General features: G+C 45.2%; 1 protein-coding gene across 1 annotated transcript in view; it reads left to right on the forward strand.

Moving 5' to 3' along the window:
* Positions 1 to 5,993: 5,993 nt before the first annotated feature.
* The window catches only part of TMEM242 (transmembrane protein 242), a 39,036-nt gene continuing 29,774 nt past the window's right edge, over positions 5,994 to 15,255 (forward strand). The window contains exons 1-2 of the mRNA XM_038762221.1: positions 5,994 to 6,078; positions 10,063 to 10,163. Of these exons, the coding sequence (XP_038618149.1) occupies positions 5,994 to 6,078; positions 10,063 to 10,163 (186 nt within the window). The remainder of the gene's footprint in view (positions 6,079 to 10,062; positions 10,164 to 15,255) is intronic.

A 15,255-nucleotide genomic window follows, 5' to 3' on the forward strand; every position in this document is an offset into this window, starting at 1 on the left:
CAATGTCGTTGAGATTTAGGCACAGAGAGTAGGTTGGTATTAGAGGAGTGAAGTGTTCAGACTGGTTGTAGTAGGAGACAAGAGAGTATAGGAACAGGGGAGAGAGCTGAAGAAGAGTTCTCCACTCGAGTGTGGAGAACAGGGATTCCTGATTTTTAAAAAAATGGTACTTGTTAAGCGCTTACTATGTGCCAGGCACTGTACTCAGCACTAGGATAGATACAAGGTAATTGGGTTGGACACTGTCCCTCCCACATTAGGCTCACACTCTTAGTCCCCATTTTACAAATGAGAAACATAGGCACAGAGAACTTAAATGACTGACTGACTGACCCCCACTAGGAAAAGATAAGTGAGGGAGTTGGTTTGACCTAGGAGAGTTGGGAAGATTTCAAAGCTCCACTTCATGTCTCTGGAATTGGCATTTACCAGGGAATCAATCTTTCAATCAATCATATTTATTGGCTGCTTTCTGTGGGCAGGGCATTGTACTAAGTACTTGGGAGAGTACAATACAACAGAGTTAGTAGACACGTCCCCTGCCCATGAGTTTACAGTCTAGAAGGGGAGACAGACTGTAATATAAATAATTTATAGATCAATCAATCAATAGTATTTATTGAGCACTTACTCTGTGCAGAGCACTGTTCTAAGTGCTTGAGAGAACAATGTAAGAGAATAAGCAGCCATGTTCCCTGCCCATAACAAGCTTACAAGTGCACTGAGGGGCTGAGCACTGTGGGGCTGAGCACTGTGGGGATGGGAGTGGGGTGAATACCTCTAGGGAATCTTTCTTACTCCTCATCCCTCCCGAGACTTGGACCCTCAAGATGAAAGTTCCAGAACCCATTTTTCTGGAAAAAATCATACTGCTTAGGGAGTCTGTGAAACTAGAGATGATCACTGACAGTGTCTTTTCTCCTTGGCTGGATTGTCCCCTAGAGGGAAAGGGTTTGCAGCGGAAGGGCCTGAGTCACAAATAAGAGACATGTGTGGACACAGACATCCCCTGCCCAGCTTTGGTGTATACACACACCCACCCACACAAACATACATACATACAAGACTGAGGAGAGACAGATGAAGCCACTGGAGGGAGGCAGAGGGGGCAGCCACACAGTGCCATGGCTGGTCACGTGGGGCTGGGTGGGCCAGGACTCATAGAGACATTCATGGGTATAGGGAGAAGGAAAGGCAGGCACCCTCAGGACTAGGGGGACAGACAGGAAAAGCAGTCGGGGCTTGGCAGAACGTCCACTTGTTGTTGAAACCAGGACTAGCAGGTGGGTGGGTTGGAAAAACAGGACAGCACAGTGCCCCACTTGAAACAAGAAGGGGCCCTAACACCTGTTTCCTACTGAGGCCAGGAATCGGAAAAGCTTGACTTTTGACTGATCCCCATTTTGCTATGTGAAGCAGGATGGGTTTCTTTTATTTTAATATGGTATTTGCTAAGCACTTACTAGGTGCCAGGCACTGTTCTAAGCCGTGGGGTAAATACAAGCTAATCAGGTTGGACACAGTCCATGTCCCACATGGGACTCAGTCTAAATCCCCATTTTACAGATGAGCGAACTGAAGCACAGAGAAATTGAGTGGCGCAAGCTCTGCACACATAAATACGACTGATTAATCTCCTTGTTATCCACACACCAAAGGTGGGGACAATCAACCCTAATCAAATCAAAACTGAATGGAGAATGTGTAATGGAAATTATTTGCCCCTATCAGCAATTTGTTTTAATGTCTGTCTTCCCCCCGAAACTGTAAACTTCTTGGAGACTGTCTACTTATTCTATCGTACTCTCCCAAGTGCTTAGTACAGTACTCTGCGTGCAGTAAGTGCTCAGTAAATACTCCTGGTTGATTAACCAACTTGCACCAATTATTAAAATCTGTATTACTAAGCAAAGACTTAATAATAATAGTATAGAGTACCTTGCTGTCCAGGAATCCTGGTGCTCTGCAGATTTTATCGATTTCTTCCTCAGAGTGAATCCAGTAAGAGGCGGAGTGACAGGTGTCATAAATTAGATGCCCCTGGAGTGGGTCGATATCTTTGTGCAGAGGCTTAATAGGAGTGAGAAGAGAGGGATAGGAGGGGAGAAATCAATCAATCTGTGGTATTTATTGAACGGCTCCAGTATGTAGAGCACTCTACTAAGCACTTAGGAGGGTACAAATGAAACAGAGAGAGATGAGGGAAAGGAGACATTCATTCCTGCGGCAAGTTCATGAATTCCGAGGTCTCTGTGTGCCACATCAATATTGGCATTTAAGAGATGAAATAAGGGGAGGGCAAGGGGTTTTGCAGGATCGATTAGAGAACAAGAAAGCGCTGTGCTAACCACTTGGGAGAGAATTAGCTGACATGCACCCTGTCCATATCAGCCTTACAGCCTTTCCTGATTAATTTCTACTTTCCCTGTACTTCCCTTTCAACATCAACCTTTTCATATCATTCATAAATTGCAACATCCCTGTAATGCTAATGCATATATTTTGTATATCTTATTATTTCCTCATGAGTAATTTACTTAAGAGCCTAATTTACTTAGGACAGAGGTGAGGGATCATATCTGATAGCTTGTTTTCTCCCAAGTGTTTGTACAGTGCTCTGCACACAAAAGATGCTTGATAAGTGTAATTGATTGATTGAACAAAATGTGCATAAGTCCCTCCCCAGTTAGTAAAAGAGTGTAAAATCCTCAGGTGTCCTGTATGCCAACCTATACCTAGTTAGAAACACATGGGAACAATGGCTGTTTTTTTATGCTACTGGTAAAGCAGCATGGCTCAATGGACAGAGCACAGGCTTGGGAGTCAAAGGTCATAGGTTCTAATCCCAGCTCTGCCACTTGTCAGCTGCGTGACTTTGGGCAAGTCATTTAACTTCTCTGTGCTTCAGTTCCCTCATCTGTAAAATGGGGATGAAGACTGTGAGCCCTACGTGGGACAACCTGATTACCTTGTAGCCCCCCCCGCCCCCCAGTGCTTAGAACAGTGCTTGGCACATAGTAGGTGCTTAACAAATACCATTATTATTATTATTATTATTAAAGCACTTTCTATGTGCCAAGCACAGGACTGAGTGCTGGGATAGATCAATCAATCAATGGCATTTACTGAGCACTTATTAGGGGCATAGTACTGTACTCAGTACTTAGATACAAGCCAATCAGACTGGATGCAGTCCTGGTCCCAAGTAGGGCTCACAGTCTTAATTCCCACTTTACAGATGAGGTAAGTGAGACCCAGGGAAGTTATAATAATGGTATTTGTTAAGCACTTAATAATAATAATAAATAATAATAATGATGGTGTTTCTTAAGCACTTAACTATGTGCCAGGCACTGTACTAAGTGCTGGGTTGATACAAGTGACAACGCAGTCCCTGTCCCAGGTGGGACTCACAGTCTCAATCCTCATTTTACAGACAAGGTAACTGAGGCCCAGAGAAGTGAAGTGACTTGTCCAAGGTCACACAGCAGACAAGTGGCCAAGTCGGCATTAGAACCCATGACCTTCTGACTCCCAGGCCCATGCTCTATCCACTACACCATGCTGCTTCTCCATATGTAGCAAGCACTGTTCTAAGTGCTGGGGTAGATACAAGGTAATCAGGCTGCCCCACATGGGGCTTACAGTCTTAACCCCCATTTTATAGATGAGGTAACTGAAGCACAGAGAAGTTAAGTAGCTTGCCTAAGGTCACACAGCAGACAAGTGGCAGAGCCGGAATTAGAACCCAGGTCCTCTGACTCCCAAGCCCGTGCTCTTTCCACTAAGCCTGCCCAAGGTCACAGAGAAGATAAGTGGAGGATTCAGAATTAGGACCCAAGTCCTTCTTACTCCCAAGCCTGTGCTCTATCTACTAAATCAGGCTATTCCCTTCTCTCCCTCCCATGGACTTGGCATCCATGCTTATCACCTAGAACGTGCCATTTTGGAGCTTTCTAGACCAAAGGGATTTGAAAATCCACTGGGTTGAAGGAGTAAAAAACTCCTCACCATTGGCTTTAAAGCACTCACCTTGTCCCCTCCTACCTCACCTCACTTCTCTCCTACAACCCAGCCTGCACGCTTTGGTCCTCTGCCGCAAACCTCCTCACTGTGCCTCAATCTCGCCTGTCCGCCATCGACCCCTGGCCCATGTCCTACCTCTGGCCTGGAATGCCCTCCCTCCTCAAATCTGCCAGAAAATTACCCTCTCCTCCACTTCAAAGCCTCCTCCAAGAGGCCTTCCCAGCCTAAGACCCACTTTTTCTCATCTCCCACTCCCTTCTGCGTCACCCTGACTTGCTCCTTTTGCTCTTCCCCCAGCCCCCAGGTCCAGAGCAGTTATTCATTCATTCAATCGTATCTATTGAGCACTTACTGTGCGCAGAGCACTGTACTAAGCACTTGGGAAGTACAAGTAGGCAACATATAGAGATGGTTCCTACGCAACAACAGGCTCACAGTCTAGAAGGGGGAGACAGACAACAAAACAAAACATGTAGACAGGTGACAAAACATGTAGACAGGGTGATGAAACATGTAGACAGGTGATGTTATGTATATATCTGTAATTTTATTTATTGTATTGAGGTCTGTCTTGCCCTGCTCTAGAAGCAGCATGGTGCACTGGATAGAACACAGGCCTGGGAGCCAGAAGGCTCTAGGTTCTAATCCTGATTCTGCCACTTGTCTGATGTCTGTGTGACCCTGGGTAAGTCAATTCACTTTCCTGGGCCTCAGTTACCTCATCTGTAAAAAATGGGGATAAACAGTGTGAGCCTAATTTGGTAAAGGCAACTGTATCCAACCTGATTAATTTGTATCTACCCCAGTGCTTGGCACATAGTAAGCACTTAATAAGTATCATAATTATTCCTCCCTTCAAAGCCCTACTGAGAGCTCACCTCCTCCAGGAGGCCTTCTCAGACTGAGCCCTCTCCTTCCTCACCCCTTCTCCCCTTCCCCATCCCCCCGCCTTACCTCCTTCCCCTCCCCACAGCACCTGTATATATGTATATATGTTTGTACATATTTATTACTCTATTTATTGATTTATTTTATTTGTACATATTTATTCTATTTTTTATTTTGTTAATGTTTTGCTTTGTTCTCTGTCTCCCCCTTCTAGCCTGTGAGCCCACTGTTGGGTAGGGACTGTCTCTATAAGTTGCCAACTTGTACTTCCCAAGCGCTTAGTACAGTGCTCTGCACACAGTAAGCGCTCAATAAATACGATTGAATGAATTATTATTATTATTAGACTCTGAGCTCATTGTGGGCAGGGATTGAGCACTTATGTATATATCTATATCTATATCTATATATATAGATATCTAGATATATAATTTTATTTCTTTATACTGATGCCTGTTTACTTGTTATTTAATTTTGTTAGTATGTTTGGTTTTGTTCTCTGTCTCCCCCTTTTAGACTGTGAGCCCACTGTTGGGTAGGGACTGTCTCTATATGTTGCCAATTTGTACTTCCCAAGCGCTTAGTCCAATGCTCTGCACACAGTAAGCGCTCAATAAATACGATTGATTGATTGATTGATGTCTGTCTCCCCGACCTCCCAAGACTGTGAGCCTGCTGTTGGCAGGGGCTGTCTCTCTTCATTGCTTTACTGTACTCTCCAAGAGCTTAGTACAGCTGTAAGAGCTCAATAAATACGACTGATTTAATGAACTGTTTATTGTTGCATTGCACCTTCCCAAGCGCTTAATACGGTGCTCTGCCCACTGTAAGCGCTCAATAAATACGACGGAATTATAGGCCGAACGACTGCTCGGCGTCCAGCCGTACCTTCCTACAAGCGGGGAGCTCGGTGACGTCACGGGCCGGGCCCGGAGTGCGCATGCTCGGGACTCGGTGGGGCGAGGGGAGCGGGCTAAGCCGGACGCTTATCGCGTGAGCACCGGAAGCTGAGGGGGCGGAATCTTTGTGCCGCGGGGGCAGGTTTCCGGCCGGGCTCTATATTTCGGCGCCCGCGGGCCATGAAGACGGTTGAGGATGGCGGCGGCGAGGCCGTCTCCTCTCGGCCGGGGCAGCCTGCCGACGACAGGCTGTTCCCGGTGAAAGGTACGGGGGCCCGGAGCTCCCCGGGACCTTCGATCAATCAATCAATCAATCAATCGTATTTATTGAGCGCTTACTGTGTGCAGAGCACTATACTAAGCGCTTGGGAAGTACAAGTTGGCAACACATAGAGAGAGTCCCTACCCAACAGCGGGCTCACAGTCTAGAAGGGGGAGACAGAGAACAAAACCATACTAACAAAATAAATAGAATAGATATGTACAAGTAAGATAAATAGAGTAATAAATATGTACCAAACATATATACAGGTGCTGTGGGGAAGGGAAGGAGAAAAGATGGGGACGAGGGGGAGAGGAAGGAAGGGGCTCTATAAATAAATCTAAATGAATCTATTTATTTTATTTGTACATATCTATTCTATTTATTTTATTTTGTTAGTATGTTTGGTTTTGTTCTCTGTCTCCCCCTTTTAGACTGTGAGCCCACTGTTGGGTAGGGACTGTCTCTATATGTTGCCAATTTGTACTTCGAAGCGCTTAGTACAGTGCTCTGCACACAGTAAGCGCTCAATAAATACGATTGATGATGATGATGAAGGGGCTCGGTCTGGAAAGGCCTCCTGGAGCTCGATCGAGCTCTCTGCCCGGGAAGGCCGCGGGAGAGGCCGCTTGGGCCGGCCGGAGGCCGAAGGAACTGAGTTCTAATCCTGCCCGCTGTCTGCCGTAGGACCTTGGACAATTCACTGCCCTTCGAAGCCCCCGCGGCACTTCTAGACAGAGCGTGGCTTAGGGGAAGCAGCGTGGCTCAGTGGAAAGAGCACGGGCTTTGGAGTCAGAGGTCAGGGGATCAAATCCCGGCTCCGCCAATTGTCAGCCCTGTGACTTTGGGCAAGTCACTTAACTTTTCTGTGCCTCAGTTACCTCATCTGTAAAATGGGGATGAAGAATGTGACCCCCCCCCGTGGGACAACCTGATTACCTTGTATCCCCCCAGCGCTTAGAACAGTGCTTTGCACATAGTAAGCGCTTAATAAATACCATTATTATTATTATTATCTGTAATTTAGCAAGCCCGGTGTGGGCAGGGATCATCTCTCTTTATTGCTGCAGTGTACTTTCCAAGCGCTTAGTACATTCATTCCTTCATTCAGTCGTATTTATTGAGTGCTTACTGTGTGCAAAGCACTGTACTCAGCGCTTGGGAAGTACGGTGCTCTGCACAGAGTAAGTGCTCAATAAATACCGTTGAATGAATGAGCACCAGGCGGAGAAGCAGAAGGAACTGAGTGGTAATGCTGACCCCTGTCTGCCTAAGCAGCGTGGCTCAGTGGAAAGAGCCCTGGCTTTGGAGTCGGAGATCATGGGTTCAAATCCCGGCTCTGCCAACTGCCAGCTGTGTGACTTTGGGCCAGTCACTTCACTTCTCTGGGCTTCAGTGACCTCATCTGTGAAATGGGGATTAAAACTGTGAGCCCCCTGTGGGACAACGTGATCACCTTGTAACCTCCCCCAGCGCTTAGAACAGTGCTTGGCACATAGTAAGTGCTTAACAAATGCCATCATCATCATCATCATCACCTTGGACAAGTCTCTGCACTTCGCAGCCCCCGCAGCACTTATGTTCACTCATTCATTCATTCAATCGTATTTATTGAGCGCTTCCTGTGTGCAGAGCACTGTACTAAGCGCTTGGGAAGTACACGTTGGCAACATATAGAGACGGTCCCTACACAGCATAGGGCTCACAGTCTAGAAGTACATATCTGCAATTTAGTAAGCCTGGTGTGGGCAGGGATTGTCAGTCCATATTGCTGTGTTGTACTTTCCAAGCGCTTAGTACAGTGCTCTGCACCCAGTAAGCACTCAATAAATGCCAGTGGATGAATTTATATTAACATCTGCCCTTCCCCCCCCACCCCCCCCGCCCCACCTCCAGACTGTGCACTCAGTAAGCACCCAATAAATGCCATTTATTGAATGAATACTCTGGGGCTCAGTGACCTCTAGACTGTGAGCTCGTTGTGGGCAGGAATGCTTCTGTTATATTGTATTCTCCCAAATGCATAGTACAGTGCTATGCACTCAGTAGGCAGTCAGTAAATACCATTGAACAAATGAATACCCTGGAGCTCAGTGACCTCTAGATTGTGAGCTCGTGGGCCAGAATGTTTCTGTTGTTATATTGTACTCCCCCAAATGCTGAGTACAATGCTCTGCACGCAGTATGGACTCAATAAATACCATTAAATGAATGAATACTCTGGGGCTCAGTGACCTCTAAAGCTCGTACTGGGGAGGAATGTGTCTTTTTACTGCTATACTGTACCCTCCCAAGTGCTTAGTACAGTGCTTTGAACACATTAAGTGCTCAAATGCGATTGAATGAATCTGGAAAATGGGAATTAAGACTGTGAGTTCCATATGGGATAAGGACTGTGTCCAGCCTGATGATCTTGTGTCCACCCCAGTGCTTACTATAGTGCCAGGCACATTTTAAAGGCTTAATAAACACCATAAAAAAAGAGGAGCAGCTGGAGGCTCGGTTTCCCTGGCCTGACACGGCCTGGCAGACCCCTGAGGGTGGGCTCAGCTCTGGGGTCCTGGGGCCTTGGGAGACTGCGTCGAAAGGCGACTTTCCTTACTTTCCTTTGGGGGAGGAAAGAGGAGAAGCCTCCAGGGTTTCATCCGGCGTTCCCCCAGGGTGGTGGGACCCAACTCTCTCTAACCTCTCTCCAGTGCAGATCAGGTTTTTTAAGTTTATTTATGGTATTTACCAAGCACTTACTATGGCCAGGTAGTAATCACTGGGGAAGACACAGGATAATCAGGTTGGACACAGCCCATATCCCACATGTGGCTCACAGTCTTAATCCCCATTTTACAGATGAGGTAACTGAGGCACAGAGAAGTGAAGCGACTTGCCAGAGGGCATACAGCAGGCGAGTGGCAGATGAGAACACAGGTCCTTCTGACTCCCAGGCCCATGCTCTTTCCACTAGGCCACCCTGCTTCTCCCTTTAGTTTGGGGTGGGGGGGAATTCCCTTTTCTACTTCTATCCCCTCCTACCAGGCCAAAATGGAGTGAGGGTCCTTAAGGCCTATTGAGGGATGACCCTGGGGGTGGGCAAGGCGGTTGTGTCCTCCCCCTGTGGATGGACAGTGCTTCAACCTTCAGCCTTGCGCTGTCCATGGTCTAGGCTTGGTTTCTTCCCAGCTCTGAGTCCCAAGCCTTCGTTGACTGCACCCTGCACAGAATCCCACCAGACAACATTGTCTGAGGGAAATAGTAGTAGTAGTTTTGGTGGGCTTTTATGGCATTTGTTAATCAATTAAGCACTTATTATATTCTAAGCACTGAGGTAGATACAAGCTAATCAGGTTGAACACAGTCCATGGGTCACATGGGGCTCACAGTTATAATGAGGCACAGGGAAGTGGTTACACAGTAGACAAGTGGCAGAGTCAGGATTAGAACCCAGGTCCTTCTGACTCCCAGGCCCGTGAACTAGGCCACAGTGCTTCTCATGCTGCTGTCTTTGAAAGGCTCATATGTGCCAAGCACTGGGGTGGATACAATATGGTTAGATCAGGCCATCCCTCTCTCACATTGGGCTCACAGTCTAATGGAAGGGAGAACAGGTATTTAATCCCCATTTTACAGATGTGGAAACAGAGGTACAGGGAAGTGAAGTGACTTGCCCAAGGTCACTCAACAGACAAATGTCAGAGCCGGGATTAGAACCTAGAACCTCTGACTCCCAGGCCTCTGCTCCTTCCACTGTGTGTTATTGCTAATTCACTTTGCCAAAGAGAGCTTGATTCCTTGAAATTAAATGCCACCTCTTAGACTGTGTGATTCAGATTGCAAAGTGCTAGACAGGTTTGTGTGAAGCCTTACTGTCCCTTTGGTACAAAGATTTCTGAGATTTTTTTTAAAAAAGATTATACCTTTTTATATTTTGGGACTGTTTTCAGTCTTTGTAGCTTGGAATATATCCTTGATTGATTTATTTTTACTCTTTGACAGCTGGAATTTTTCTTGGTACTGTTGCTGCTGCAGGAATGATAGCTGGTTTTGGGACAACTCTATCACTGGCCAAAAAGAAAAGCCCTGAATGGTTCAATAAGGTTGGTGTAGTCTAATTCTGCATAACTATTTGAAAAACATTTTGCTACATACCATGAGAGAAAAGGAGTTTTAGTGTCTGGCTCAGTGAACCTGATTCTCCCGATGAGAAAGCTACTTTGGTGCTTTCACAAGCTGTGAGCCAGTGTAATAATTAGTACCCTGAAATAGTAATATATACTGAGCACTTACTGTGTGCCGAGCACTGTTCAAAGCTCTTGGTAGAATACAGAGTTGGTATTAGTGGTCTGATAGTTGTAAGGATGCCCAGTTTATTCCCTAGAGGTCTCATTCTACATGCATATAGCTAATCTTAACATAGAGTTTTCTACTAAATTAACATTTTAAAGAAAAACTTAAAACAATTACTTTGTAACAGGAATACAGTGCTGGAAACACATCCATTGTATTCTCCTTCACTCTGTTCTTCTTAATTATATACTCTGAAAAGAGAAAAAGACATCATTTTAAAAAGGAGATTTTACACAGCCCACAGCCATATCCCGCTAACTGTTGTGGGGTTTGTCTTGGCAGTGACAGACTTTTGTTTCTTTGTTAGGATGGATCTTGGCCACTTGTAGGATATGTGATTGTAATAAGGTTTTGAAGGTGGGGAGAGTGATGATCTGTTGTGTGTGAATGGGAAGAGAGTTCCAGGTCAACGGGAGGACATGGGAAAGGGGTTGCCAGTGAGGTAAACGAGATCAAGGTACAGTGAAGTGACTTGCCATTAGAGGAGCAAATTGTGCGGACTGGTCTGTAGTAGGAGATCAATGAGGTAAGGTAGGTGGAGGTAAAATAAGGATAGAGCATGGCCCTGGGAGTCAAAAGGTCATGGGTTCTAATCCTGGCTCTGCCACTTGTTTGCTGTGTGACTTTGGGCAAGTCACTTCACTTCCCTGGGCCTCAGTTACCTCATCTCTAAAATGGGGATTGAGATTGTGAGCTCTATGTGGGATAGCGACTGTGTCCAACCTGATTAGCTTGGATTCACCCCAGCGCTTAGTACAGTGCCTAGTACATAGTAAGTGCTTAACAAATACCACTATTATTTATTATTACTATTTAAAGTCAGTGGTAAGGAGTTTCTGTTTGAGGAGGTGGATGGAATGGGGAGACATGGACTGAACTTTTTTTAGGAAAAATGATCCAAGCAGCAGAGTGAAGTGTGGATTGGAGTGGGGAGAAACAGGAGGTGGGGAGGTAGCAAAGAAGCTGATGCAGTAGTTAAGGCGGGATATGATAAATGCTTGGCTCAGCAAGGTAGCAGTTTGCATGGAGAGGAAAGGGCGGATTTTAGCAATGTTATGAAGGTGGAACCGACAGCATTTGGTGACTTTTAATATGTGTGCAGAATCAGAGAGCTGAATCGAGGATAATGCGAAGGGTACAGGCTTGTGAGATAGGGATAGTTGTGTTGTCTGCAGTGAGATGGGGGAGGACAGGGTTTGGGGGAGAAGATGAGGTGTTCTTTTGTGGAAGTGTTTAGTTTGAAATGTTGGTTGAGTATTCATGTAAAGGTGTACTGAAGGAGAAAGTGTGAGTCTGCAAAGAAAGAAGATAGGTCAGGGCCAGAGAGGTGAATTTGGAAATCATGGAAATCTGTCCTTCAATCTCTCCACCTGCTTAATTCAAAGAGTTAATAATACATAGCAAGTGCTTCCTTAAGGGATTGTAATGGTCATTTCAGAGATGGGGGTCACATTTAAGATTTTCAGAAAAAGATGTTACAAAGTTGGGTTTTTTTCTTTTTTCAAGAGGGTGACCATGATAAACACATTTTTTTTAACATTGAGAATACAACAAAACTTTTGGGATCATAGTAGCTGTTCCCTCTGGTTGCATGCAAATAATGCTTGGTTTATTTTTTAAAATGATTGAACAGTCTAAAAAAAACCTCTTGGTATTGCAGTTTATCCCAGGGATGACTAATTTGTGATTAATACATGAATCTTTTATATCTGCATAGTGATTGTCGCAGTGAAATCTTTTTGTTCCCATTTAAGCTTGTTATGGGCAAGGAATGTCTCTGCTAATTTTGTTGTATTATACTCCCCCAAGTACCTAGTACAGGGCTATGCACATAGTAAGTGCTCAGTAAGTATGATTGATTTGGCAACCCACTACTTTTTATAGTAATTCAGTCACTCATTTTAAAAAAATGTATAGGATAGTTAAATGTCATATGAGTGGTTTTATTTTACGAATCCACTCCATCTGAATTCCCCAGAGGAATTGGCTTTGGAACACATTTTTTAGATGCTTGTCAGTAAGACCAAATCGATTTTCATCAACTTTAGATTTCCTATTGCAATTTAGTATTGGAATGTAATTAATCTTGCAAGTATTCTTCAATAACACATAAAAAGCAATAACCATTTAGGAATCCAATTAAGTGGGCATTATATTTTTAGTCAGGTCATTTTTATCTAGTTATGAAAAATTCAGATAAATTAGGGTAATGTTTAATGAGTAATCATTAGATACAATTTTATATATTACAGTAGTTCAGTATTTTGTGTTGTAAGAAAAACTGAATAAAGCAAGTGATCATCGTAGTTTTTAGAAAAAATGTATATACAGAGAGAGCTAAAATCTGCTCTCTTGATGGGCAATTTATACTGTTAATTTTCTCTAAAATCAGAATTGGGCCATCATTAGTTAAGTTCGTTCTAAATCAGTAGCATTTTTTGAGGACTCTGTCCTCTCCTGGTTCTCCTCTTATCTCTCTGGCCGTTCATTCTCAGTCTCTTCTGCGGGCTCTTACTCCCCCTCCCAACCCCTTACTGTAGGGGCTCCTCAAGGGTCAGTTCTTGGTCCCCTTCTGTTCTCTATCTACACTCACACCCTTCGTGAACTCATTCACTCCCACAGCTTCAACTATCATTTCTACGCTGATGACACCCAAATCTACATCTCTGCCCCTGCTCTCTCTCCCTCCCTTCAGGCTCATGTCTCCTCCTGCCTTCAAGACATCTCCATCTGGATGTCTGCCCGCCATCTAAAACTCAATATGTCCAAGACTGAACTCCTTATCTTCCCTCCCAAACCCTGCCCTCTCCCTGATTTTCCCATCACTGTTGACGGCACTACCATCCTTCCCATCTCACAAGCCTGCAATCTTGGTGTCATCCTCGACTCTGCTCTCTCGTTCACCCCTCACATCCCATCTGTCACCAAAACCTGCCAGTCTCACCTCCGCAACATCGCCAAGATCCGCCCTTTCCTCTCCATCTAAACCGCTACCCTGCTGGTTCAATCTCTCATCCTATCCCGACTGGATTACTGCATCAGCCTCCTCTCTGATCTCCCATTCTTCTGTCTCTCCCCTCTTTGTGTGTCTTTGTGCAGAAACGCTCTGGGCATGTTACTCCCCTCCTCAAAAATCTCCAGTGGCTACCAATCAACCTACGCATCAGGCAAAAACTCCTCACTCTCGGCTTCAAGGCTCTCCATCACCTCGCCCCCTCCTACCTCACCTCCCTCCTTTCCTTCTACAGCCCAGCCCACACCCTCCGCTCCTCTGCCGCTAACCTCCTCATTGTGCCTCGTTCTCGCCTGTTCCGCCATCGACCCCCGGCCCACGTCCTCCCCCTGGCCTGGAATGCTCTGCCTCCGCACATCCGCCAAGCTAGCTCTCTTCCTCCCTTCAAAGCCCTACTGAGAGCTCACCTCCTCCAGGAGGCCTTCCCAGACTGAGCCCCCTCCTTCCTCTCCCCTTCCTCCCCCTCCCATCCTCCCCTGCCTTACCTCCTTCCCCTCCCCACAGCACCTGTATATATGTTTGTACATATTTATTACTCTATTTATTTTACTTGTACATATTTACTATTCTATTTATTTTATTTTGTTAATATATTTTGTTTTGTTGTCTGTCTCCCCCTTCTAGACTGTGAGCCCATTGTTGGGTAGGGACCATCTCTATATGTCGCCAACTTGTACTCCCGAAGCGCTTAGTACAGTGCTGTGCACACAGTAAGCACTCAATAAATACGATTGAATGAATGAATGAATGTTTTCCACTTTTGGATGAATAACTTGTTTGATTTAAGAAGGTAGATAGTGAACATACCTCTTTTGGAACAGTAAGGCACTTATGGTAACTACATAACCATACTGCAATTGTGTCTACACTGGAAAAGAAGAGGGAGGGATGGAATTATTTTTATCATAAAAAACACTTGATTAAAAAGGAATCGTAAAAGTATCTGAATACCAAGAAGTTACTTTAAAGACAACCTTTGAAGAAAATTATTAAGAATCTGGATTATTTTTGAGAAATTTGAAATATAGGTGTTGGTAGACTATGATCCTAACAGTTTTCAGATCCCATAAAAGAAAACAACAAAACTGAAATGTTTTCAGGAATCAAAACTGCTTGAAAAATTGGGAGAATTTGGCAGTTGACAACCTTCCCATTCTGATGTGGTTCCATGATCTAAACCATGCTTAGTCGAACTCTTTCAGGAAGTTGGCCCTACCTTGCTCCGGAAACAGATGGCCGGTGGCCCGCCTCATATATACCTACTTTTTGGACCTCCTTGGGTCAGGGAGGCCATGAGCCCATGCCAGCATGTTGTCTGGAGCAACGCCACAGATACAAGTCCCCATGTAGTTTCCGATCACCAATTTCTCAGCAAGCTGTGAAGAAGAAAGGAGCGTGACCTAGTGGAAAGAGCATGGGCCTAGGAATCAGAGGACCTTGGGTTCTCATCCCGGCTCTGCCATTTTTCAAATGTGTCTCCTTGAGCAAGACCCTTCTCTGAGCCTCAATTACCTCATCTGTAAAATGGAGGTTAAGACTGTGAGCCCCATGTGGGACATGGACTGTGTCCATCCTGATTAGCTTGTATCTATCCTTGTGCTCAATACAGTGCCTGGCACATATCGTATTAGAAAAAAAAGGAAACTGGACAACCACATTTTTCCCCTCTCCCAAAAGAGAGATTGGCATTAGACTGGGTGTTGAGGGGCCAGACTCTACCCTCAAGTTACTCTGGTCTGTCCAATAGAGAATCCCCCAGGGCTTACCAGTAGAGCCTGTCGCCTATGTCTGACTGTCTCCCCCGCTAGACTGCAAGTTTGTTGTGGGCA

The sequence above is a fragment of the Tachyglossus aculeatus genome, chromosome 2, assembly GCF_015852505.1.
Source record: "Tachyglossus aculeatus isolate mTacAcu1 chromosome 2, mTacAcu1.pri, whole genome shotgun sequence".
Taxonomy (NCBI): Eukaryota; Metazoa; Chordata; class Mammalia; order Monotremata; family Tachyglossidae; genus Tachyglossus; species Tachyglossus aculeatus.